At 45.5% G+C, this 27,211-nt stretch overlaps 1 protein-coding gene across 4 annotated transcripts in view; it reads right to left on the bottom strand.

Moving 5' to 3' along the window:
* The window catches only part of Plekhm1 (pleckstrin homology and RUN domain containing M1), a 49,623-nt gene extending 27,920 nt beyond the window's left edge, over positions 1–21,703 (bottom strand). Inside the window, exons 1-5 of one of the 4 annotated variants that reach the window (XM_021227190.2) lie at positions 21,319–21,678; positions 15,052–15,128; positions 13,491–13,576; positions 7,317–7,564; positions 5,412–6,038 (exon numbers count right to left, since the gene is read on the bottom strand). In XM_021227190.2, the coding sequence (XP_021082849.2) occupies positions 5,412–6,038; positions 7,317–7,564; positions 13,491–13,535 (920 nt within the window). In that variant the 5' untranslated portion in view covers positions 13,536–13,576; positions 15,052–15,128; positions 21,319–21,678. Of the gene's footprint in view, positions 1–5,411; positions 6,039–7,316; positions 7,565–13,490; positions 13,577–15,051; positions 15,129–21,318 lie in introns of all 4 variants that reach the window. The other 3 variants (XM_013113351.3, XM_021227193.2, XM_005070129.4) reach the window with 3 other exon arrangements.
* Between the last annotated feature and the right edge of the window lie 5,508 nt (positions 21,704–27,211).

Raw genomic sequence — 27,211 nt, 5'->3', positions numbered from 1 at the left:
CTTGCTATTTAGCCAAGGCTGGCCTTGAACCTCCGAGTTTCCTGCGTCTACCTCTCATTTCCAGCTAAGGAATTAGCTCTTGTATGTTAATAGTGAGAATGTAAAATGGTAACGTTGTTATAGGAAGCAGTCTGGTAGCTACTCAGAAAGTTAAACAGAATTCCATGTGACCCAGCAACTCTTCTCCAGGTCCACACCTATGAGAATCAAAACATGTCCAGACAATATCTAGACATGACTGTTAACCATTATCTGTTCAGCACTATTACCTTAATAGTCAAAGGCTGAAGAGCAGCCCAGTAACATGTGAATGAACAAACTGTGACATATGCACCAAATGGGTATTATTCAGACATGATGCATGCTCTGGTGTGGACGAATTCTGAAAATACTATACAAGTATAAGAAACCAGCTACAAAAGGCCACATATTACACAGCTCTGTTTGTACAAATGTCCAGAACAGGCAGATACAGAGCAAATGCATTGCCTTATCCTTCCCAGACAATAAATATGTTCTTGAGTTACATGATAATGATCTTGCAACTGGGTATTTTTGGCTTATGCCTGTAAGTCCAGCATTTGGGAATCAGAGGCAGAAGGGTCTTGACCAGAATAGTCTGGTCTACACAGTAAGTTCTATGTCAGACAAGATCCTGTCTCAAAAAATATGAAAGGGGGAAAAAAAACCCTAAATTTTATGTTGTGTGAACTTACTATCTTACCTTCATAAGAAAGACAGGTGGGAGGCTAGAGAGACAGATCAACAGTTAAGAGCACTGGCTGCTCTTGCTGAGGTCCAGGTTTTGATTCCCATCACCTACATGGTGGCTCTATAACAGTGGTCTATAACTCTAGATACATGGGATCTGGTGCCCTCTTCTGGCCTCCATAGGCACTGCACACATATGGACAATTATATATATATATATATGAAAAACACAAAAAATAAAAATGTAAAAAATATATATAAGTGGCAGATGTGAAGAGAAAAGGACCTTTATATAGTATTAGTCTAGAACTATGTAAATCAGTATAGGGGTTCCTCAAAAGGCAAAAGGAGAACAATTATATCCTTCCATCCACACTACCCCTGGGTAGATCCCAAGGACTCAAGCCCTTGTGCAGTGCTGTTGACAACCAAGTCACAGAGGCAGTCTAGTTACTCACCTGCAGATGGCTGAGTAAGGAAAACTTGGTAAACATACAGCTGGAGGAAAACTGCACCATTTATAGAAAATTGATGGGATAAGAGACACTTATGTTATGAGAACTAAGACTCAGGAAGATATGTACTGTGTATTTTCTCTCACATGTTTTAAAAAAGACATTGAAAACAGAAAGGAAAAAAATCACAGGGATACTGAATGGGAAAAGGAAGAAAACCAGGGGAAAAAGGGAAGGCAAGAGGGCATAATAGAAGAGAAATGTGATCAAAACACATATGCATGCATGAAAATGCCAAAATGAAAAAATTTTAAATGTTACTTGTTTTTATTATTACTGTGGGGGGGGGCATGAGTGGTTCAAGGCCTTTGATTCCAACTTGATAGGTAGCGGTAGGTGTGCCTCTGAGCTCAAGGCCAGCCTGGTCTACATGAAGAGTTCCAAGGACAACCAACACTATAAAGTGAGATGCCACCTTGATACCTGTTAATTCTAACACTGCCCAGGCAGGAGGAACCTAAAGACCAGCCTGAACTTCACAGTAAGTTCAGGGAGACCCTGTTTCAAAAATGGTTCATCATAGTGGTACATGTTTTTAATCCCAGCACTTGGGAGGCACAGGCAGGCAGATGTCTGGCTAACCTTGTCTCTATAGTGAGTCCAGGACTGCCGGAGCTACACAGTGAGACCCAAGAAGGCTAAGGATATACCTCAGTAGTAGAGTTTGCCCACTATAAATTTGAACTCTAGGTTCAACCCCCGTACTGTCTTTCCCACCCAAAAGAAAAAACCCATGAGGTGGAAAATGCTGGGTTCTTTTCTTCCTCCCTTTCTGGTGGGTGTGTGAGATGGGGAGATCATGTATGTGCAGGTACAAGTGTGTGCTCAGGCTTGAGGACACCCTCAGGTATCATTCCTCAAACATCATCTGCCTTGTTTTTTGAGACAGGGTCTCTCATGGGCCTGGTGCTAGCCTAGCAAAGTATGCTGGCTGGCCAGTGTGCGCCAGGGATCCACTATCCCTGCCTCCAGAGCACTGGGAGTACAAATAGGCACTACCACTCCCAGATTTTTCACTACAGGTTCTGGTGACCTAATTCAGGCAGAAGTGCTTTATCAACCAAGCTCTACCCAGCCTCCCGTCTGTGCGTCTGGACACGAGTGTTCACAAAGGTGTGCAAACAATGCCTTGGAGAGCAGTTCTGGCAAGCCAGGCAGGGTTTGGACTCCATGACCCTGCAGACCCTCAAGCTGGTGGAGCGTGGTTCTGTCTCACGCTGAGGTATGGGCCACTGAAGACAGTGCAGAAGTGAGCTCCAGAGCTGAGTCATTTCCCAAAGGGAAATGACACCTGACAAATACTCAGAATTTTGCAGTGGAAAGATTGTAAGAGCCAGAGGGGATGGATGACACTAAGGAAACAGAAAGCTGGTAAATGGTCAACCCAGGCAGTCTAGTACCTGAGTCTACAACCCTCAAAACCGCAGCACAAGGCAAGCTACAATTTACTTTCTGCAAAACAAAACCCCTTATAGCAAATGAAAAGGTTTCATTTTGAAGTCATGTTGTGTAGTTTGTTCATCCTGCAGGTGTTTTAAGAGTTGAAACATTAAGGACAGGATATTTATGCCAAAATAACTTAAATATTAAAGAATAAACTCAACCAAAGTGCTACTGAGGATCTAGAAATGCTAATCTCTACAGCTTACAGGCTAACAACAAGCAGGTGTGGTGGTGCTTTTCTGCGAATCCTGCTCTGGAAGATCAAGTGTTCAGGACCAGTCCAGGATATATGGTAAGACCCTGTCATTAAAAAGAAAAATGCTGGGCCAGAGAGACAGCTCATCAAGTAAAGATGCTTGCTGTGAAGCCTGAGGACATACATGATTAGGATCTGCTGGTGGAAAGAGAGAATCAACTCCTGAAAGTTGTCCTCTGACCTCTACATGTGGTGTAGCAAATCACCCCGCACCAAGAGGCTAAGTTTCAGGCCTAGCTCTACAAATGACAGCTCTGACCCTGCATTTACATCTGTGTGGATGCTCCAGTCACTCACATCGTTGTCTGGTGCTTGTCCATACATCCTGATCCTCAATTCTTTTTGAGCTTTCCCATAAGAACCACGTCAGTGATTCCAAGACAGGGTGGATAGCCACTGATTCAAAGACCTTATACTGGAATTTTCCAGTCATGAGACTCATGAGAGATAAAGGCAAGGCACATGACAAAGAGCAGGCCTGAGAGAGGTGAGCTAGCCTAAGCAATGCTGTATCACCCACCCCAGCATTCCTCCTCCCTTGACGTCTGAGACTGCCTTCTCATGGACGCAGTGCTCTCCCTCTCACAGGAGCAACTCACGTCAGGTCTAAGGGACACTCCAATTCCCCAAACTCCAAAAGGCTGTCCAAAATATCCAGAAACCTGGAGTATAGGAGGGCTTCTGGTGGTTAGATAAAAGCCAGCATTCCTCAGGAACTTGTAAAACCAGTTTCCATCTACCAAAAGGAGTCATTTCCCTCACCTCTGGCAGAAGGGACATATGGATCCACTGACATATACCTGTAGTTGCATATCAAAGCACAGACTGGCCTCCAGGCTCCCTCAGTCCCACAAGTACATATTACACATTCCAAAGCCCACACCAGCATCCTAGCCCTTCTCACCTCCCCAGGCTTTCCTCCCCGAAGTAGTCCACAAGGGCAACCCCTCCCCCGCTGCTGCCATTCTCACTATGCTCTCTGGTTATTCTCCCTTCTCTCACAGACAGCCCTAGCCATGTCCAGTCTGCTGGCCTGTTCAGTCTATTTTTTTCTCTCTGCTCTGAATTCTTCCAGATGCCTCTGGATATTTCCTCTCTTTTATTTACAATAAAAACCTTCCCCTTAGCCATAGCATGGGCCAATCATGTTGGCACCTCCTTACATACACTCACTACACAGGCAATGATTTGCTTCTCCTCAGACAGCTCTGTGAGAAATCTCATTTTAAAGATGGAGATTTGGTTCCGAAGAGTCAGCAGCAATTTGACTGGAGTAGGCCAGGAAACTAGTTTCTATGCCACTGGGTTTGATGCCATCCTGTACCAGGTTGCAACCTGGAAGGACCTGAACCAAGGCTGCAAGGTGCACAGCAGTAGTGACAAGGTCTAGATGTGTGCTGATGGGACAGAACATTACCAAACCCACAACCCTGACAATACTTTCCAGTGTTAAGACTGAGAGATCATGGGGACGTTCCCGACAGTGTTAACAGACAGCAGTTGTGGAAACTACAAATCAGTGCTTCTCGGAGTGGACTGAACTCAATGTCCACTGAGTGGAACAACAGACATAAGAAGACAATGAAGAGGCTCTGACACACCAGCAATACACATACACCATCTTTTGTAGGAAATGGAAGAAACAGGAAGAAAGTTAGAAATAATAGCATAAAAACAGTTTCTATTACAGGTACAGTTAGGAACTTGGAAGCACATGCACTCAGAAGGTGGAAGCAGAAGGATCAAAGAGTTCAAGGCCAGCCTGGGCTACTGTATGAGAGACCTGTCTTAGCAAAATAAACAAAATCAAATATAACCCAACAAGTGTTGGGGCATGGGAACGTAGTTGAGAGGTAGAAGCTTGTCTGTAAGGCCCTGGCTTAATTCCCAGCACTGCATGGGAGTGTGGGTGTGTGAAGAGCCTGCTAGGGCTGCCAATGCAGCTTTATACAGACAAGTCAGCACAGCGGATGGGGGCAGAGTCCCGCCCCTCCCCTCCTTGGCGAAGTGTGTTAAGAGAGTCTGTTCTACACACTCTTTACACTCACTAACCCCCATTTGTTTCAGGTTTTGCGCCTGCCAGGTATTCTGCAAGGTCACAGCCTATGCACTCTATTTAACCGTATTTTCTGGAAGTTGTATATACACTCTCAACTATAAGCTCCTTCCTTCTAGATGGAAAAGTCATATTTTATATGGACCTCAGAAAGGCCAAAGACTCAGGCCAACTCTGAGTAGTCAATCTGTTCTCCAGGTGAGAGTGATGGCTCACATCTCTAACGCCAGCACTCAGGAGAACCAGGTAGATACGGTAGCCTGGACTACAGAGGGAAGCCATTTCAAAAGGCACAGCAATCTATTCTCCCCACTGAGCTATTTCCTCCGTTACAGTGAGCCCTTGTCTCCTTCGACTTCATATCCCACCAGAGGACAGTGACAATCATATGTACAGGAAGGCAGAGTGAAGGCTGGAGGAGGCTACTCACTCTTGCAGAGACCTGTCAGAGTCATCAGCATTCGCTGGGCCCAGATCTGAGTCGTAGGACATGGGTTCCTCAGAACGGTCTGGACTCCTGGAGCCATTCTCTGGGAGCAGACAGCTATCAGAGTTTAGGCTGCAGGACAGCTGGGATGAACTGGCTGTGTCCAGGCTGAGTGAAGAGGCAGTGAGCTTCCTGTCCCTACGCATCTTATGGCCAGAGTGCTGCACTTCAATGTCCTCAGAGCCTGAGGAATGGGAGATTGAATCCAGAGACTCCTTCCGCTGTAATTCTGCCCCAGAGGTGGTGAGAGGGTCGAGTTCAGAGAGGGGGCAAAGCCCAGAGAGAGACAATGGGGTGAGTGTCCATTCATTTAAGATAGCCGACTTGTAGGAGAGTTCAAAGGACAAGGATGTTAGTCCCTGCAGGAAGCTCAGGAGGAACTCGCCCTCTTCGGCATCTCGCAGCAGGGCCGTGGGCTGATAATACTCACACAACCGTGCGGGTTCCTGCAGGAGTAATTTCAGATAGCACTCCATCAAACCATCATTGAGGGCCAGCCTCAGCCAGGCCCGGCAGCGGCCTACATCTGTATTGATGAAGACCAAGTGCTCCAACTCTGAGATGATGTGTCTAGAGGGGGACAGAGCAGATGTTTCAAGAAACTACCTCAAATCTCAGAGACATGGTTCAAGCCATTGCTTAGCAAGAACCAGTGGTAAGTATTGCAAACACAAACAAACATATCTAAGCACAACAAATTCCATCTCAGGAAATACAGTAAAGTTGAGCTGTTGAGCTATAACCACCAGATGTCTACTAACTCAACATACTTGTTAAGCTCCCAACCCCTAATTCCTGGGGAATAAATAAACCCAGGCCCTTGCATATGCTAGGCAAGCATTCCACTACTGAACTATGCTCCCAGCCCTGGGTAACCGTCATTGAAAGAAATACATGGAGGTCAGTCCTTTTGTTGGTGGAGTGAGAGGTTGGGCAATCACTTCTGGTTAGAAAGGACAGTGTCTCGGTTAGGCCCTGAAGACTTTCCAGAAAAAAAAAAATGTGGATAAACTTTCAGCACAATGGACTATTAGAGAAAAAGTCACAACGGACAGAAAAGTAGCAGACCTATCAGGAGACTGGGAGAGTTCCCATTACAACAGGTAGAGGGGTGGCTGATTAGGTCACAAAGCCCGGGAATAGATGGGGCCTTGATGATCACCTGATCAGATTATCTAGGACACAGGGTCCCACACCTGGCTGTTAGGCCTTGGGGTGAATATCAGACACTATTTGGCTTCTTGGCTAAATGCCTGACATAATTCATTATGAGTATAAAGTTTAGAACCAGGAGCTGGAGAAATGGTTCACTGGTTAACAGCACTAGGTATTTCTGCAGGGACCCAAGTTTGATTTCCAGCACCCACATGGTGGCTTGGTCACCTCAAGCTCCAATTCCAGGGGATCTGGCACCCTCTTTGGCTTGTGTGCGCTGCACCAGGCACATGTATGGTGCACAGACATAAATATGGGGAACACTCATACACAAAAATTTTTTTAATTAAATTTAGATGATAGAAACTCAGATAGTCAAAGGCAAGGTCAGCAAACTTTTCCTGTTAAAAGGACCAGAGAACATTTTAGTCTTTTCAAGTCACACAACTCGGTAGTAACTACGTGACTCAGCCTACTGTAGTCAAAGGTCAACAGCGCTGAGGTGAGAAGCAGCCACAGGCTCTCAATGAGAGTGGAATGTCTCAAGATCTGGAGATAAGTCTTTCTATAAGGCCATCTCCAGCCCTACCTCACACAGTGCCCACATTAGAACACCGTTTTCTGGTTTTGCCATCCTCAAGAGAGTCAAGTGCCCTGCACTCTGAAGCCCTTCCCTGATGCCAACCCTCTCACTTGTGGGTGACGGCCTTCAGAAGGGGCCAGAACACAGGCTGAGGCAGAGGCTTCTGGTGAGTGTGCTTCTTCCTTTTCCCTCCCGCCTCGGCACGGATGTGCTTGGCATGCAGGCCGTGGATGAAAACGGCCTCCAGGGCACTGCACATGGTGTTGGCATCTCCATCTTCACTGGTGACCACTGTGTCCAGAGACACATGCTGCTTCTGCAGGGCCTTCACAGATCCCACCAGCTTCTTCTTGATGACCTAAGTGGAGTCAAACACGGTCAGACTTTAGGGGTGAATCCTATGTGGACTCCCATGTAGTCCATGGCCTGTTTTTCAATGTGTGTAACCACATACACACCTATATATAAAACGCAGGACTCCTTCTGCAAAGCTAGCTACTATGGCAAGTGAAGACCCAGCGCACAGAGAAATAGTTTTGCACATAGGTTTTTAAAATTAGATTTATTAATTTTATTTTATGTATGAGTGTTTGGCCTACATGTATATACATGTACCACGTGAGTGCTTGGTGTCTGAGGTTAGAAGAGGCTATCAAATCTCCTGAAACTGGAGTTACAGATAGCTGTGAACTATCCACCATGTAGATGTTAAGAATTGAACCCAGGTCCTCTACAAAAACAAGAGTTTTTAACCACAGGAGCATCTCTCCAGCCCCAATCTTTTGTTGTTTTATTTTACTTTTTTAATGAAACTTTAGTCTTGCATTTAAATACCAGATCAATGCAGTCACAGCTATGGCAGCTTGGGGGCCTCCTGCAGAGATAAGCTAAGGAGGCAGAACATATTTCTTCAGAGCAAAACCCAAGAAAGGACTAGGGGTGCGGCTCAATGCTAGAGAGTATACTTAGCAGGCATAAGCCTCAGGTTAGATCCCAATACAGTGGGGGGAAAGGTCAAGACCATAGACGCCTGATTACATTAGCTAAGAGCCCAGGTCTAGAGCCAAAGGCAGTACCAGCTGTTTGCAGACACTTCACTTAACCTCTCTGAGTCTCAATTCCCTAAAGGTAAAATGGAAACAATATGTTGTGATCTATAACACTGGGACATTGCTTCTTCTTTCATTTATTTATTATGGGTTTTTTGGAGAAAGGGTTTCTGTGGAACTGACTGTCCTAGAACTCATTCTGTAGACCAGGCTAACCTCAAAGATCTGTTGTTGTTACTATTATTTGTTTTTTTTTTTTTTTTTGATAAAGGGTTTCTGTAGGCCTGGCTGTCTTGGAATTCACTTTGTAAACCAGGCTAGCCTCAAATCCACAGATTATGTGAACCATCATGCCCAGCAAGGGCCATTGCTTGAGGGTAGAAATTGGGTTTCATGGGCTGGAGAGATGGCTCAGAGGTTAAGAGCACTGACTGCTCTTCCAGAGGTCCTGAGTTCAATTCCCAGCAACCACATGGTGGCTCACAACCACCTTGAATGAGATCTGGTGTCTTCTGCTGGCATGTAGGCAGAAGACTGTGTACACAATAAACAAATAAAATTTAAAAAAAAAAAAGAAATTGGGCTTCATTTCTCCCTGTGTCCCCAACAGTTGCCACTGTGCCTGGTACACATACAGAAGGTATGCATTACAAAATGTACATCAAAGGTTGTAGAAATTAAGCATAAAATGTATATAATCATAATTATGAGTGTATCAAAGTCATATTAGTGTTGGCAAAGAACTAGACAGAATTGCTGAAAAACTGGTTTGCAGCAAGTGTTAAGTTATAGACAAATATTTCACTTTTATTTTGTCTTAGTCTGAATAGTAAGTGTTCTTTGGAAAGTTGATTTAAGAAAATCAATTAACAAGTTACCATTCACATTAAATTCTCCCATTTAAACTATAAACTTCTTTGCTTGCTTGTTTTGTTGTTGGTTTTGGTCCTCCCCAGAAGTAACCATATTCCTGAACTTCAATAACTTTTACTTTCACTAATTTTTCTAAAAATTTATTGACACTGAGTATGGTGGCACACGCCTTTAATCTCAACACTCAGGAGGCAGAAGTAGGCAGATTCCTGTAAGCTTGAGGTTAATTTGGTCTACATAAGGAGTCTCATGTCAGCCAGGGGCTACATAGTGAGACCCTGTCTCAAATCAAACAAACAAAAAAGATTTATTTACAATGGCCGTTGAGAGGAGAATCAGTCTTCTATAGAGATGAGCACTAATAGGCTATCCAGTTCCATATGCAAAAGAAAAATACTAAATCAGCTTAGTAGCTGGGCTTGGATGGCTCAAGCTTTTAATCCCAGCACTTTGGGAGGCAGAGACAGGCGGATCTCTGTGAGTTCGAGACCAGACTGGTCTACAAGAGCTAATTCCAGGACAGCCTCCAAAGCCACAGAGAAACCATGTCTCAAAAAACAAACAAAACAAAACAAAAAAATGAGTTCAGTAGATTGTATACACAAAAGTGAGGCCAGGCACGGTAGCACATGACTTTAATCCCAGCATTTGGGAGGCACAGGCAGATGGACCTCTGAGTTTGAGGCCAGCCTGATCTACAGAGTGAGTCTAAGACAACCAGGTTACATAGAGTGACTGTTTCAAAAAAAAAAAAAAAAAGGAAAGAAAGGAAAGAGGGAGGGAGGGAGGGAAGGAAGAAAGGAAGAAAAAAAAGAACAGTAAGTGTCCTTAACTGCTGAGGCACTCTCCAGCATTATATTTATTATCACTTTAATCATAGGTGTATTCCTAAACAAATAATACCAGAACCCGATGGCTTCATTGTATTTATTCTGTCTAGAGTTCATTGAATTTCTTTGAACTGAAGAGTTAAAGTTAATAATATGTAGAAAATTCTGGAAAAGGAAGTAAAGCTCAGCGGTTTTTAGTATACTCAGAGAATTGCACAACCTTTACCATTAGCTAATTTTAGAACATTTTAACACCACTGAAGGAAAGTGTGTATCAGTGGCTGGGGGTAGGGTGGAGTGGCTGTAGGATAATCTATTTTCTGCCTGTACAGATTTATCTATTTTGGATATTTCAAAGAAGTGGAAACATACAACATGTGACTTTGAGTCTAGCTTCTTTGACTTGGCATTTTTTCAAGGTTTATCTATATTATAGCACATATCAGTATCTAATTCCCTTTTATAATCAAGTATCCATGCATCCTACTGCTTTATCTGGCCATTCATAAGAAAATGGACACCTGGTTTGCTCCCGCATTCTGACTCCAGTGCTGGTCCTAGTGCTTGTGTCTTCACATTTGTAACAGACATGCTTCCAGGTCTAGAGCTGATCAGCCATAGAGCTGTCATGATGGCACAGACATGCAGTCCTGACACTTAAAAGCTGAGGACTTTTATGTGAGTTGGAGGTCAGCCTAAATTACATAGTAAAACCTGCCTGAAAAGTCAAAGAATAGTTAAATCACACAAAACCTATGCTCCCTATGCCTGCATTTGTGGGATCCTGTATTTCATCCCCTAAAAGTTGTCTTTAAGTTTTCTATGAAACACTAAGTTGTTTGCCAAAGTAACCACTATTTACATTAACAGGGACTAGAGAGGCCCAACGTTTTCATGTTTGCTAGCACTTGCTATGTCTTTCTGAGCACAGCCACCCTAATGGTGTGAAGCAGCACCTTACGGTTTTCCCTTAACTTCCCTGGTCTAGCAGTGATAAGCTTTACTTTGTGTGCTTATTGATCATCGGTATATTTTTTGGAGAAATATTTTGTCCACTGTATAACTTGTTTTTATGTGTGGTGTGTGTGCTTATATGTGTCAGAGTGTGTAGGTGAGCGCACACGTATGTGGAGGCAAGAGGTCAATGTTGAGTGTCTTACTCATTCTATACATTATTCTTATAGACAAGGTCTCTTACTGAACCTGAGTTCATCAATTCATGGGCTACCTGGCCAATGAACTCTGAGGATTTGTCAGCCCTTACCCTCCCCCTAACTGGGATTACAGACATAGGCTACCAGGACTGGCTTTTACATGGGTTCTGGAGATCTAAACCCAGGGCTTCATGCCAGCACACACTACTGAAGAGCCATCTCCCAGCCCCCAGATTATCTTATAATTGCTGAGTTGAAGTAGTTTTCTATATATTTTGGATACTAGACCTTTATCAGAGATAATACCTTCTCTTTTTCTGTGGACAGTATCTTTTCATCTCTCCCTCAACACTTTATGAATAGCGTATCTTTTTATCTCTCCCTCAACACTTTATGAATAGCGTCCTTTGAAGCAAAGATTTAATCTTGGAGTTGTGTAGGTAGAGATCTCATGTCCCCGCAGCACTGATCACACCCATTTGGGCGTGGTCACAGGTGCGTGGGGTAGGAGAGATAAAGGGAAGGAGGAAGGGGCGCTCTCTCTCTCTCACTCTCTCTCACACTCTCTCTCTCTGTCTCTCTCTCTCTCTCTGTCTCTCTGTCTCTGTCTCTGTCTCTGTCTCTCTCTGTCTCTGTCTCTCTCTGTCTCTCTCTCTGTCTCTCTCTGTCTCTCTCTGTCTCTCTCTCTCTCTCTCTCTCTCTCTCTCTCTCTCTCTCTCAGAGCTGCAATGGAGGTCAAAGACGAGCAGAGTGCTGACCTCAGTTCTCGGCTTCTCATGTAAGTGACCTGTCTCTCTCTAATAAAGTATCATATGACCCCACTTCCCGGAATCCTTGGTGTGACTTCTTTACCATCTTCAGAGTTGAATTTTTTTTTTTTTTGATTTTTTGAGACAGGGTTTCTCTGTGGCTTTGGAGGCTGTCCTGGAATTAGCTCTTGTAGACCATGCTGGCCTCGAACTCACAGAGATCCGCCTGCCTCTGCCTCCCGAGTGCTGGGATTAAAGGCGTGTGCCACCAACACCCAGCCAGAGTTGAACCTTAAATGTTATTTTAAATATATTTCCACCTGAGTGCCTAGCAGGTGCTGTGTCAGGGAATGCAGGTAACCAGACATACACCTCAAGGGTTGGGTCTGCGCAGCCCTTGCTAGGAGACCAGGGCTCTGCTCCAGCTCCAGAGGGCCCAGGGTGGGACAGGAATAACTAGCAAAGGTCTAGCTGGAAGCCAGAAGGGAAATGAGTAGAGCTGACCCTCTAGTGGCCAGGAGAAGGAAGGCAGCTCTCTGAGGGCTGTAGCTCCTTGTTGATATTCTGGTAGCTGGGAGCAGTACTGGCAGGAAAGGATTCTCCAAAAAAGCCACCACAGGGTTCCACTGAGCCCCAAAGCTATCTGACTTCCTACCTTTCCAAGAACACAAGACAGCCAGTCCAGAGTGCCTAAGCAATCTGGGGACAAGCACAGGAAAAGGCGTTGTTGGAGGGGTCTGCTAAACTGGCTACATCTTTGCTTGAAAAACTCCTAGAAAATAGTACATGTTCAATGATATATATGCTGCCAATTTACCCCACCACTGAAACAACTGGTGAGAGCAGTTGCTTCAGACAGAAGCAAGGGCTTGAGTAGACTGTAAAGTGCATGTTGCACAACCATAAGAACCTGAGTGGGGATCCCCAGCACCTACATAAAAAACTGGGCATGGTGACATCTGCGATCTCAGCCCTGGGGAGGAAGAGACAGGAGAATTCCAAGGACCTGCTGCTCAGGCAGTCTAACAAAATCAGCAAGCTCCAGGTTCAGTGAGAGACCCCATCTCAAAAGAGGGTGTGGGAGATTGGCAAGAAGGCTCAGTGGGTAAAGGTACTTGGTGTCAAGCCTGACCTGATTCAGTCCTCAAAACCAACATGATGGAAAGAGAGAACAGACTTCCATAGGTTTTCCTCTGACCACCACACCCATGCCATAGCACAAAATACAGGCACACAGATACATATACTTACACACAGATTCTCTCTCTCTCTCTCTCTCTCTCTCTCTCTCTCTCTCTCTCTCTCTCTCTGATCTAAAAAGGTCAGGAGCTCCTGGAAGCCTGCTTTTGTTGTGATTTTTCTCCACCTGAAGCCTCTCTCTGGACATATTTATTTATTTCAAAATAAGAAAAGTAGATAAAAGTTGGGTATGGTGATACATGCCAGAAATTCTAGCACCTTGGCGGTTGAGGAAGGGGAATCAAGAGTTTATTCTTTGCTATGAAGTGAGTTCAAGGCCATTCTAGGCTAGCACATGAGACCCTGTCTAAAAGGAGAACTGTGAGGGAAACGGCCGGAGCGGTGCCCTGTGCAGCCCTTCCCACCCTTTACCCTGCTTTGCCCACACACCTGGATGGCAGCCCGGGGGTCCAGCCCATTCTCCACCGAGAGCATTTCCACTCCCGCAGCAGCTCTTAAGGAGGCTCACATGACACCTGCAAGGACAGAAGGAGGCTAGGTGAGCATGCTCCCAATTTACCCCCACACTAGCAGTCCCCTCCCAGCCGGCAGCAGGCGGTCAGGCCAGATCACTCAAATTGCAAATGAAAGACTTTTGAGCAACACAAAGGAAAAACTGAGACTGGATTTTAAGGAAGGAAACAGGCTTAGTTCTTGGGAGGGGTGAGACCCATGCATCACAAATGGGAGGCAAGAGCTCTTTGCACCAAAACCCATGCAGGAAACCAGGGCCTATGAGATAGGAATTTGCAAAGCTTCAACCGTGGGTCAAAGCCCCATTCAATGTGGGAGTTACAAAAAACTACTTACCAACAGAAAAAGGTTTCTGCATGCACAACTAAAAATTACTTCAAAAAAAGTATTTCTGACACAGTTCACGAGAGTTGCATCACATGACTTCAACTGCTGTTTTGAACATGCAACACATGTTTTGCACTACACAGTAATTCATCATACATCATCAATGAGCAATGCCTGGACAACCTCAGCTCAGATTTGAGCCAATCTCTTTTTCCCCCCCTTTAAACAGCTATATAGCTCTAGCTGTCTTACTTACTCTATGGCCTAGAATTTACAGAGATCTTGCCTCGGCTTCCTGGGCCCTGGGATTAAAGGTGTGCAACACTGCATCCAGCTCTCAGCTCATATTTGAGACAACTTGCAGTATTTACAGTACAAAGTTTTAGTTATGAAAACAAAGACTTTGAATATTTTTTAGCACGTAAGTATCAAGTTAGTATAGCCTAATTGAGTTGATAAACAAGTTCAGCCATTTTACCAGTATGCAACTTTTGCTTTCATCTTCAATAAACAGTATAACTGTATATATACCAAAGACATTTTTTTTTTTGAGACAGGGTTTCTCTGTGTTGTTTTGGAGGCTGCTCTGGAACTTGCTCTGTAGACCAGGCTGGCCTCGAACTCACAGAGATCCGCCCGCCTCTGCCTCTTGAGTGCTGGGATTAAAGGTGTGTGCCACCAACACCCAGCACCAAAGACATTTTTTTTTGTTTTTGTTTTTACGAGACAGACCAAAGATACTTTTAAATAGATTTATTTATGGTTTATTATTATATGTGTGTGATTTGTCTACCTTATACAACTATCAATGGGTTATGCAAAAATTCTCAGACAGAAGGGGCTGTGATTGTGAAAACTTCAGAAAGTCTGCCAGGACATGAAGAAGGGGCTTTCACTGAAGATCCTAAGAACTGGTGGGGACCAGGTGCTGGGCCTCACAATTCACATTCAAGTTGGTCTTGTACTCAACTCCTGACCCAGTTCAGGGTCTCAAGCACACATGCAGCAGCTGCAGGAGTTAGCACTCTCTTCACACTTCTGCTTCTGCACTGGGCTGCAAAGCTTTAGCCTGGGTGCCACAGGCTAAAATGGGTTCTGACACTACAATTTGCTCCTAGCTAGGCAGGATCAAGGGAGCATAGGATTTTACCTCTCAGGTGCATAGTCTGAACATGATGTGTTTGGGTATAAAGAGTTTCTGTAATTCCAGTGGATGTAGCCACAAATCTGTAATTGAAGAATGCCCACAATGTAATATCTATCCACAGTTGAAGATTCCAAGGGCCAGGTGCCTTCTTCCCTTGGCCCAAGTCTGAGCTCTCTGGCTAGGTTAGGCACATTCATATGCAAACAAGTCTCTAGGGAACCCAACAGAACACAAATGTTTATACTGTCTTGCTTAATTAGGGCACAAAGATGTTAACAGGAGCAAGGGATGTTAACAGACTGCCTTGTTTACATGACTCTTATGATCACCCTATGAATGCCATTTCATTATTTCTTCTTGATAGAGGAAGGAGGACAAGGAAGCTGAAGCAAGTCTAGGAATAAATTTACACAGCAGTGGCTTCACCACTCAGAGCAATGCCAAACCCAGCTCAGAGGAAACCCCAGACTCATAAGTAAATGCCAACCTCAGAGCTAGACCTTGTGTGGGGCTGGGAAGAGTGCACTTCAGACCCAAGGAACACTAAGGCCAGTCTGGCAGGCAAGGCTTACAAGACAAAAGTGGAGTTTAGGCCCAGGAAGGACAGAAACAGGTGGTCCTCAATGATGGGACCAAGCCAATCTCTGTCTTCCCGTGATGGCAGTAATAAAAGCACCCAGGAGCCAGGAGCCAGGGTGGACCTCTTAAGACAGGCCTTGTCCAGGGAGGCAGGTATGTGGAGAAGCATGTCCTCATGGAGACAGGCCACCAGGAAGGGTTATTGGCTCTGGCTACAAAGGCTCTGCTCCACCTCCCTGGGCATTCTCAAGGCTTCAGAAAGCCAGCTACAAATTCTGGTTTCTAGGATGGTAGAGGAGATATGTGCTGTGATCAAACAGTCACTCCTCATAATATGCCTGTCCTGGAGGTTGAGTTCCTTCCACAATACCCTTGGGCAGCCCAGAAGGCAAGATCTAGCTGCTGAGGCTCCAAGCCCCCACACTTCAGGGCCCACGCCTCTCTCATTCTCAGCCCTGCTGCTCTAGACACAGCCCTCAAATTCCAGTTGCTCTTCTCTCAGCCGGGGTGAGTGGGACCCTAGGGTTTAGACTTCAACAATTATGTAAATAATGGCCTAAGTCAATAAAAACTCTGGAACTAATTAGCTGAAAGTAATAGTGTACTCACGGTGGGGGCACTATTAATAAGGACTAGAACCCAATAGTAGCTTTTAAAAACAAACACACAAAAGGCACCCCAGGCCATGTGATCTCAGCATTTGGAAGTAGAGGTGAAAGAATCAGGAGTTCAGTATCATCATGACAACCTGCCCTATAAAACCAAAACCATGCTAAAACAAAACACAAATCCCAGTATGGTCGGCTCATTCTTGTCATCTCAGAACTCAGGAGAGGAGGCTGAAGCAAGAGGACTGCTGAGTTCAGGACCACCCTCAGCCCTGCAGGAAGTTCCAGGCCTGCCTGGCTACAGAGACTTCCATCTCAAAAAACCTAACTAGGGGCTGGAGCGATAGATAGCTCAGCAAATAAGGGCACTTACTCTTGCAGAAGTCGGGGATTTGATTCCCAGCATGTACATGGTGGTTTATAGCAGCTGTCACTCCAGTTTTGGGAGTGCCACTGCCACAGCATATGGTACACATACATATACTCAGGCACACACAAATACACATAAAATCAATTAATTAAAACAAAACAAAACCTGAACTAAACTAAACCAAAATAAACTGAAGCTAAGAAAGAGTACACAGGTCCCAAGCAGAGAAAAGTAAGTGTTGCATGAAACTGTCAGAAAAACCACAAGGAGACGCTAGCTTAGGAGCCCAAAGCAACCATTCCACAACTCAGAAGATTAGTTAAAAACTCAGCGTTAGATTGTCATTCAGAACACCTTTTACCCCACCCCCAACAAACCCTGCCCCACCCATCTGAGTCAAGTAGTTCTGGACGTCCTGCAGACCTGGATCTCTTCAAATGCAGAGATCCTCGTGCCTCTGCCTCCCCAGTGCTGGAATTAAAGATATGCACCACCACACCCTATACCTTTACCCTTCCTTGAAAGAAGCTAAAACACTGGTTACTCGTGTCTAAACCGCACTGCTTCAGGGAGACAGGAATGCATTCGCTCAGTGATTCATTGTCTACCTGGTGGCTCGGGCCTCAAAGAGGACTGATGTCATGTCCTCTCCTCAGCTGCTCTTCACTGATACCAAGAACAAGCCTGAAGAGAAGTGTGGCTTTCAGGACACCCATGCAGAAGGAGTAAGGAGCAGACTTGGGCAACAATACTGAGGGCCTCTGACATTACTGGGGAGAGGTTAGCAGGGGAGAGGAAGACCCAAATTGTACTAACTCTGTCTCTACCCCAGGCGTTGATTCACCAACCCATGGTTTTCCAGGATGAACAAAACTTCTCTGATCTCATTCTCCAACTTTGCTTAATTCTTAGAACAGTCATGTAAGAAATGGTTGTCTCTACTTTAGAGGTTCAGTAGAAGCAGGTAAGAAACATAAATCTCAGGTTTCCTTAGTCCTTTTTCCAGTTCAAGCTGCCTTGGGTCAAAAGAACACAGAAGCTCCATTGTATCAAATACAAACTAAAGGTAGTAAGACACTGTCTTACCAGACAGATTAACAGCCCCAACCAGCTGAGTCCAGGTCTTCTCCATGACACCCAAATTTTAGAACTGTCCTTTCTTAAATGTTCAACACAGGAAGGATTTGTCCCAGTTCTGGCTAGTATAGTTAATGGTCACCTTACTTCATCTACACTTTGAGGAAGAAAAGAGAAAAATGGCTTAGATGAGAATCGAAAGAATGGATAACATGGCCTACTGCTCTCAAAACACTACATCCATCAGTCAGCGGCAAGGGCTTCTCCTTGGAGGCTCCTCAGCCACTGCACAGCCTCTTTCTACTGCCTGATCGCACACCTGGCTGTGCTGAACAGCCCCACACTTGTGCCATCCAGCTGCTAGACCCGTTGATGAGTCATACTATTTCAGTTGGAAAAGAACGACAAAGATATCTCCTGATTCAGCAGCTGACCTCTCAGGCATGTGAATGCTGAGTGAGTAAACAGCATGTCCTTCCCTCTGAAGAAAGCTGAGTCTCTAAAAAGTGTCCTGAACGGGTAGGATAGGGTGGGTAAAGAGAGCAAGCCTCTGAAGCAACAGCTTAAATGAAGCACTGCTGGAGGTGAGAGACTAGACAGAGCACTGTGTGGGTGAGCACGTCTGTTCCTGCCAGACACATTTTCTGTCCAACTCGCCTTTCATCCAACACCACGACACCACCCACCTCTCCCATGTTCTTGTTCCATACAGTACAGGATTCCTCCCTCTACCCTCTTAGGGTTTTGTTCTGTTTTTTTGTTTTGCTTTGTTTGTTGTTTGTTTGGTTGGTTTTTGTTTTTTGTTTTTTGTTTTTTTTCCCAGACAGGACCTCATTGTGTAGCTCAGGCTAGCCTCAACTTAAAGCAAACTTCCCACTTTCTCCTCCTCCAAAGCAGAGATTACAAGGCCTGGCCAACTATTCCCAGCTTTTATATTTTTCTGAGCTTTTTATTTCCACAAATACTCTACCACTAAGCTATATCCCAGCACTTACGTTTTTATTTTTGAGAAAAGGTTTTGCTATGTAGCATAAACTGACCTTGTACTCAATATGTAGCCCAGGAAGGTCTTAAACTCATTGGGAAAGCTCCTGAGTACCTAGGGTTACTTACAAGTGGGTATCATTGTATATAACTTCGCTGTAGGATCCTAATGATGTATATATTCTGAATGAATGAAAACAAGAACTTTGAACAACTCATTCATCACTGTATTTCCTTTTTTAAAATTAATTTACTTTTATTTTATTGGTGTTTTGCCTATATGTATGTCTGTGTGTGAGGGTGCTGGATCCTGGAGTTACAAACAGTTGTGAGCTTCCATGTGGGTACTGGGAATTGAACCCAGGTGGAAGAGCAGTCAGTACTCTTAATCACTGAACTATCTTTTCAGCTCCATCATCAATGCGTATCTAGTACCTAGGACAATACACATAGTGGTATTCAAAAAATCAAAGGGGAAAAAAAAAACAATAAACCCCACTCTTGAATGACTTAATAAAGGTGAGGCATACAGACCTGGTACCTCTGTTTGACAGACTGTGGGAAGTTGAGGCATACCGCTTTGACATGGTAGGGTTACTGGGGAATTTCCTCCAATACACTATTTGGTCAATAAGCCAAAAGTCTTTCTGAAGGTTGCATCATCATGAGAGGATATTAAAGACAGAATTACATTCAGCCTTCAAAGAAAGAGACCACTGTAGCTGTGATCGTCTCTTGGGGCCCTTACAATTGCTAATAGGGCTGGAAATATATGTACAAGATCCTAGATTCAAACGCCAGTGCTGGGAGAGGGGGCTGGAAGGGGGAGGGGCTGCCATCATAGATAACTGACCCTCCTAAAGCAAGCCCATCAGAACTTGGAGGAAATATACACCACAAGCCCCCAGGGAGCTATAAGCATATAGCATAGAACCTTAAAGACACCCATCTACCTCAACTACTAACAGGCAACTCACCCTTACATGTTCCTACAAACCCAGCGGCTAAGACTAAATGACCCAGGATCTACAAAAAGAGAAGTGATTTCACAGGCACCCACTTAGTCCTTCAGCCTACCCAGGACCCATTTCGTCTATACTCTTCATGATTTGCAGCACGCTTCTGAAGGCCATCATGTCCCTGGGTTCAATAACAGGAAAGGTCTGCATTCAGCTCTACAGAAAGGAAGCCTGGGGGGATGGCTCCTCACAGGAGCTAGGACACAGGGGCAGGGCTCTGTGATCATAACCAACTCCACAGTGCTCCCTGAGGCTCTCTACTGCCAGAACACCAGCCAAAAAGGTTTCCACTGCCCCAGGATGAATGAGCTGGGTGGGTGGCCATCTCTCACCTTCCAGGTATTTGAATGACACCCAACATTACAACAGCAGACACAAATGATTTAATGTGAATGCCAGAAAAGCCATCTGCGAAGACATGCCCAGGAGGCCAGACACCAGGGAAAACACCTCCCACTCAAGAATCGAGGGAGTAAGCACTATACTCATTTACCAACTGAGTCCTTACAGACACCAATTCAGCTGTTTAGTCTGCTGGGCTCTGAAAGGAGCAGACATGGCTGTTGAAAGAGTAGCAGGTATGGCAGGTAGGGAGCTGTCTCCTAAGTTCCCAAAATGAAAGACAGCTGGATCAAGGAAGGAAACAACAAAGGTCAATTAGATCTACTTAACAGTAATTCCTGGAAGCCAGACATGGTGGCTCATGCCTGCAATCCCAGCGCTTGGGAGGTGGAGGCAAGGAGGACTAGCTTTGGCTATTTAGAGGAACCTTGTCTCAAAACAAACAAGAACAAAAACAAACAAACAAACAACAACAACAAAACTCAAACACCCACACCTACCCCCTACTGCACAAACCAAAGAAACAAAAAACAAACTATATCCAGGAGTAGTAGCCCACACCTTTAAACCCAACACTTGGAAGGCAGAGGCAGGTGGATTTCCAGGAGTTTGAGGCCAACCTGATCCATTATATTGAGTTCCAAGACGGCTAAGGTTAAAGAGAGGGGCACTGTCTCAAAAAAACCAACCAACCCAAAAAAACAAAACAAAACAAAAACAAAAACTAACAGGGATGAATGGGAGGGTTAATATGATCAAAGTACATTACATGCATGTACGAAATTCTCAAAGAATAAGTACATATTAATTCTACAATAACAAAGGGACTGGGGAAAGGCGCTAGGAACTGAGGCAGCAGAGTTGGGGATAGTTTAGAAAAGATTTAGGCGACATAATGTCCTCGGGATAATGCCAGGGAGAAATTACCTCTGTGATCAGCTAGGACATTAGGGTAAGAGCCAGTAAAGACAAGATACGCACAAGACTTGCGATAAAGCCGAGATGACAGTTACTAAGGAAGGGGAAAGGTTAACAGGAGACCACTTTAGTAGTAGTGGATCAACGGGAGAGACAGACGTAGGATGTTCGGGATGAGTGAGCAGACCTCGCGGGGCTGAGCCGGGGTATGACAGGCTGCGATGGGAAATCTGAGCCAGAAAGGAGGGTCGAGGGAAGGTTCAGACCAGTTGAGGGATGAGCGTGATGTTGAGGTAAGAGGCGACGAAAGGATGTGATTCGGATCGGATTGCAACCGGGCTAAAGAGGAGTCAACGAGTGAGGCTACACTTACGCAAGGCCAGGCCGGTGGCAAGGGGACCCGGCTGAGTGCTGAGGTCTGAGGTCGGCTGCGATGGAGACGAGGGGTGAGACCGGGTGGCCGCTGGCTGTCTGCGGTGGGAGCAGGCCCGGGCTGCGGAGGGCCGAGGTTCCCACCCCAAGTCTTAAGGCATCCAGAGGTCTCGAGTGGCCGCGAGGCTGCAGGCTCACCGCCGGCTCGCGTCACGGCCCGCCGCCCTCGGTTCCCTTCACATCCAGACCCAGACTCACCATAGGGAACGGGAGCTGGTGGCTGCGCCCCGGGCGAGGCGACCCCACACTTTGCAGCAGAAGCTGCGGCTCCTGAAGCACTGACAACAGGAAGCGGCGCGAGGCGTCTGACGCCATCACGTTGGCTCGTCGCTCCGACCCCGCCTCCGGACCGCGAAGCCAATCGCGAGGCCTGGAGAAGTCGAGGGGCGGGGCCGGCAGCTTTTTTTTTTTTTTCCCTGCCAGGGCTTTGTGGAGTGGGGGGGTTCTCGGTGCAGGTGAGCGGTCCTGCGGCTCCCGACCCCTGGGTTCTGGGTAACGCAGAGAGGCTGGGCCCCTAGGAACGTTCGAGCCGCCTGCCTTCAGCAGATCAATGTCAGACCTGACCCTCAACCCCATCTGTGCGACTTTGGGACTGTCGTTTCGTTTCCTTCAGACGAAGATGCGCCCTTGTGGCACTACTAACCCGGTGCCTCCCCAAGGGCTTTAGTACTGGAGGGAGCAGATCCTGGACCCAAGTGGAACCCTACGGTCTGGTTTTCTGGAGCCAGGAAACAGTTGTTTTGACTTGTCTTATACCACGTGATCTCCCTGAGCGCTCCCTTGGATGTGTTAATTTACTTGTGGTCAGCGCCTTGAGGCTTGAAGCCCAGAGGACATGTTTTTCTGCTTGTCACCATTTAATTACTTTTATTCCATTACAGAAAATGACACCTGTCTTTCCGAATGGTTTCCGAAGAAAACTGGCGGCTTATAAGGGCAGGGCAGGCGGTGTAGGGACTGTACCCTGGCAGACTTTGCCCAGAAGGAACCTGGGGCCTAAGTGCGGGGCCACAGAGGTGGGGACTGTTAAAGAGAATCCTTCGGAGTGTATAGTAAACATGCTTCAGTCTCTTAGTTCATATGAGCTTTGCTCGTGGTAATTTAGAGGGCCGTGTTTTCCTGGTGTCCTCCATCCCCTCTGGCTCTTATACTCTTTCTCTGTCTTCAGTGCGGTTCCCTGAGCTCCCAGGGGAGGAATTTGATGGAGCCATCCCATTTAGGGTTGCATGTTCCAAGGCCTTTGGCTCTGGCTGTGGATCTCTATGTTTGCTCTCGTCTGGTGCAGGAGGAAGTTTCTCTGACGATGGCTGAACAAGGCACTGATCTATATGAGTATAGCAGAATGTCATTAGGAGTCATTTTATCACTACATTTTGTTTTGAGACAAGGTTTCTCTGTATTGTTTTTGGAGCCTGTCTTGGAACTCACTTTATAGACCAGGCTGGTCTCGAACTCACTGAGATCTGCCTGCCTCTGCCTCCCGAGTGCTGGGGTTAAAGGCTTGCATCACCACCGCCGGGCTATCACTACATTTGTTTTAAAGGCCAGTATTAGTTGGGTAACTAGGTCGCTGGGCTATCTTGGTCACCCCAAGCATGTCAGGTTCCATCTCACGAAGCCAAAGTCAAATCAGGTATCGGCTGCTCCCACAAGCTTTCACCACCATTGCTCTTGCATGTCTTGCACACATCGTTGTAGATCAAAAGGTTTGTGGCTGGCTTGGTGTTTGGTTTCACATTCGGTAATGTGCAAAGTACCTTCCTGTATGAAAGATGCTAGACCTTAGGGGTGAAGGCTCTAAGTAGGCACCAGCTTGACATCTCCAGGTTCAGTGAGCTGTGTAGGTGTTGTCTTCAGCAATGGGATCTTGCTGTAAGTTTGTGGAGAGCTACATAATGGTCTTGACAACATCCTGGGTTGTTTGAGGATTCCCATGGTTCCCTTTGGCCAAAAACTCAATTAGATATAACTCACTCTCTGTACTGGATGCTTCATTTGGTGACAAGAAATAGCCAGGTGGGACTCTGTCTCCAGCATTACTTGAAGATTTCATTTAGGTTGCCTTCATATATGTATATATTTTAGGAAGTTTCTCCTGTATTAGGTTTCCATACTACCCCTCAAATGCTTCTTAGTCTTACCTGTTTCTCCAGATGTATTCTCTCCCCTAGCTCCCTCTCTCCTCCCCACTTGATTCTTCTGTTCCTTCATCCATCCATAACCTTTTCCTAACAAAATCTGTTTCCTCTAGACCCTTACTCTGTACCTACCCTCTGTGGTTTTATGAATTGTAGCTTGGTTATCATTAACTTAACATCCAATATCCACAAATAACTGAATACATACCATATTTGTCTTTCTGGGTCTGGGGTACCTCACTCAGGATGATTTTTTTCTAATTCCACTTGCCTATAAATTTCATGTTGTCATTGTTTTTAAATGGCCGAGTAATACTCCATTGTGTAAATGTACCACATTTTCTTTTTTTTTTTTTTTCTTTTTTCTTTTTGGTTTTTCGAGACAGGGTTTCTCTGTGGCTTTGGAGGCTGTCCTGGAACTCGCTCTGTAGACCAGGCTGGCCTCGAACTCACAGAAATCCGCCTGCCTCTGCCTCCCGAGTGCTGGGATTAAAGGCGTGCGCCACCAACGCCCGGCCACATTTTCTTTTTTTCTTTCTTTTTTTTTTTCCTGCTGGGCTGTCTTGGAACTTTTAAATAGTTATAGATTCTGCAACCCCTAACATCAGCTTTCATCTTCTGAACACTTTCCAACTACCCTAATATTGAGCCTCCTGTCATTTTTTTATTAAGGTGACTGCCACTTTATTCTTTTTTTATTATTTTAATTTTAAATAGCTTGTTTTACATGTCAATCCCAGTTCCCTCTCCCTCACCTTCTCCCGCACCCCCCCCCCCACATTTTCTTTATCTATTCTTCTCCTGGGGGACATCTAGGTGGTTTCCGATTTCTGGCTATTATGACTAGAGCATCAATGAACATGCTTGAGCAAGTGTCTTTGCGGTAGGATAAAGCGTCCCTTTGGGTATAACTGGATTTTAAGGTATATTGATTCTCATCTTCCTTAGCAACTGTGAGCATGGGTCTACACCAGGTCCTCTGTGTTTATATTATGGCCTCCAATTTATGTTTTTATGGGATTTCTGAGTGTGCAAACGAGTGGGTTTCTGATTCTTGTGCCTTCTGTTTGACTCTTTTCCTTCTGTTCATTTATCCTATCCAACTTCAGTGTGATAATTTTTGCTTTATCTTCCTATATTTTATTTTGTTGTGTTTAAAAATTGAATGAGTGGCTGGAGAGATGGCTCTGCAGTTAAGAGCACTGACAAGTCTTCAAGAGAGCCCACATGGCAGCTCACAACTGTCTGTAACTCCAGTTCCTGGGATCTGACACCTTCACACCAATGCACATAAAAATAAAAATAAATTTTAAAAAGTGAATGAAAACTTAGTCACTGGGGTTAAGGTGACAACTGAACTGTCATTTATGCCAGCTGGGAGAGGGAAATCAGTTTTCTCCAATGGAGTGACACTGGAGTGACACTAGGTTTATCAACCACTCCAGGGCAGGCCTCGGGTTCAGGAGTAGGTGGCCAACATGTAATGGACTCCACAGTTTTTTGTTTGCTTTTATTTGGTTATAGTGGTTTTTTTTTTGAGGGGGGTTGTTTTGTTTTCTTGGTATTATTATAGCATTGGGTTTTGGTTTTTGTTTTGAGAAAGAACTTAAAGTTGGGAGGGGATAGGATCTGGAATGAGTTGGGGGAGGGGGAGAATATGATCAAAGTATATTTAAATTTAAAAATCATTTTCAATAATTAAAACAGAGTAGCTGGATAATAGGCCTCTCCATACCCCAATTTACTCATTTTGTTTATGTGTGTGTGTGTGTGTAGGTCTATAGATGATTTTAGATAGTTTTCTCTCTCTTCCCATCTTTATGTGGGGCTGGAACTTAGGCCAGGCTTGCCCAACAAATGCTTTTACTCAGCCACCCCAAACCCAATCTCTACTGGCCTGAGCTTTGGCTTCAACTCACCCTGCGCTTCAGCCTCTCAAGGGCACAATGTCTGCTTCTGGGGTGCCCTCGTCCCATTTTGGGGTTATTAGGTCTATTATTCTCTCAACAGGAATGAACCCTCCTCCACAGCTGTAGACTGATTGAGTCTGATGAGCCCCGTATTTGGTGGCACAGTTGATCATATTTGGTGGCACAGTTGATGGCTCAGAAGGAAAATTACAAATTAAAGACACATGAACTATTATTTTGACCCAATCAGTGGTGGGTCATGCCTTAAATTCCAGCACTTGGGAGGCAGAGGCAGTCGGATCTCTGTAAGTCTGAGGCCAATCTGGTTTACAGAGTGAGTTTCAGGTCAGCCAGGGCAATACAGAGAAACCTGTCTTCAAAAAAACAAAACCAAACAAGAAACATGATTCTTTGTTTCATCTGATACACACTCTATTGGTCTGGCCTTACTTCCCAATCCCTACACTACTTAGAAGTGGGTTTTTCTTGTCTCTCCCTCATTTAAAAAAACCCACTACCAAAGGCCTGGAGGCCAGGGGCCATCAGTTTTCAACAACAAGATCTAAAACCATCCACATATATACGATCAAAATACCTTATGACACACTCACCGTCCCTGCCCTCTATCAGCCTAACCCTGAAATAGCTGGACATTGAATAACCCTTTGTGGAGATTAGGAAGTAACTGCCACAAGTCACTGCCCTAGGCTACCCTTTCCATCCCTGTGACCTGAGCCTGGTAGCAATGGCCCACTTTGGGGATCATCATAGTCCTCCTTCACTGGTTTCCCTTTAAAATGTCTCCTAGGAAGGTAGCAGTTGCAGCTGAACCTCTGGTAGGTACCAGCTTTGCTTTTGCCGGAGAGGTGCCCCAAGGAGCCTTGAAAGGAGTGGAAGACTGCTGATGGGTCATTAGGACATTTCAGGTGATGAGAATATTTCAGGGGGTCCCACTGTGTAGCTCCAGATGTTCTTAAACCCGAAATGCAGCCCAGGCTGATCTCAAACTCCCGATCCCGATCCTCCTGAGTGCTAGGTTTGGGAATCCAACTTCAAATGGAGGTGGAAATGTCGTTAACCGGGTTTGTTCTTTAGCCCTTTCTTCTGGAATTTCTGGTGGAAGGCAATAGATTCAGGATTTGGTGTCAGACATTTCTGGGCACAGACCTCAGCTCCAAAGGGCACCGTCTCTTTCCAGTTTATGGGGGAAGTGTTGAACGGAAGGTGATAACCTCCAGTAGACTGGTCTGTATTTCATGAGTCACATGAAGGATCAGACTGAAATACACTGGGGAATATTGCAGAGTCATTCGTGAGGCAAGGCTTGGTGCTAAGCACTGGGGGAAGGGAAGGGGCGTGAAGAGGAAGGAGATAGGGTTCCTGCTCTGTCAGGGTTTCTGATCCCATAGAGGACTCAGTCCAGAAGGCACTGTCACTATGGTAAACACCAGAGGAATGAGCCAGGTTATGCAGTCTCCAAACCAGGACTCTTCACACACGAGTTTCCAGACCTTCCCAGTATCCAGTCACGTCATGACTGGATTATCCTCTCCTGTTTCCTGGCATTGGGCTTCCCCCAGTGCCTTGCGTTGGCCTGTGACATGAAGAATAAAGTGGGCGTGTGCTTGCAGAGGCTTCCTGATGCTGCACTGGTCCCTGCTTCCACAGAGGAGCCTCTCTTGGGGGTGGAACTGGGCTTCAAGGAGTTGGAACGCAGCCAGCATGGTGGCGTCTCTAACAGCCAGCTGCAGACCATCAAGGACTCTTGTGCTAACCCCTACATTTC

The sequence above is a fragment of the Mesocricetus auratus genome, unplaced genomic scaffold, assembly GCF_017639785.1.
Source record: "Mesocricetus auratus isolate SY011 unplaced genomic scaffold, BCM_Maur_2.0 Super-Scaffold_100007, whole genome shotgun sequence".
NCBI classification, from domain to species: domain Eukaryota; kingdom Metazoa; phylum Chordata; class Mammalia; order Rodentia; family Cricetidae; genus Mesocricetus; species Mesocricetus auratus.
The sequence above is the reverse complement of the archived record's forward strand: the minus strand, read 5'-3'. Positions and strand labels throughout refer to the sequence as shown.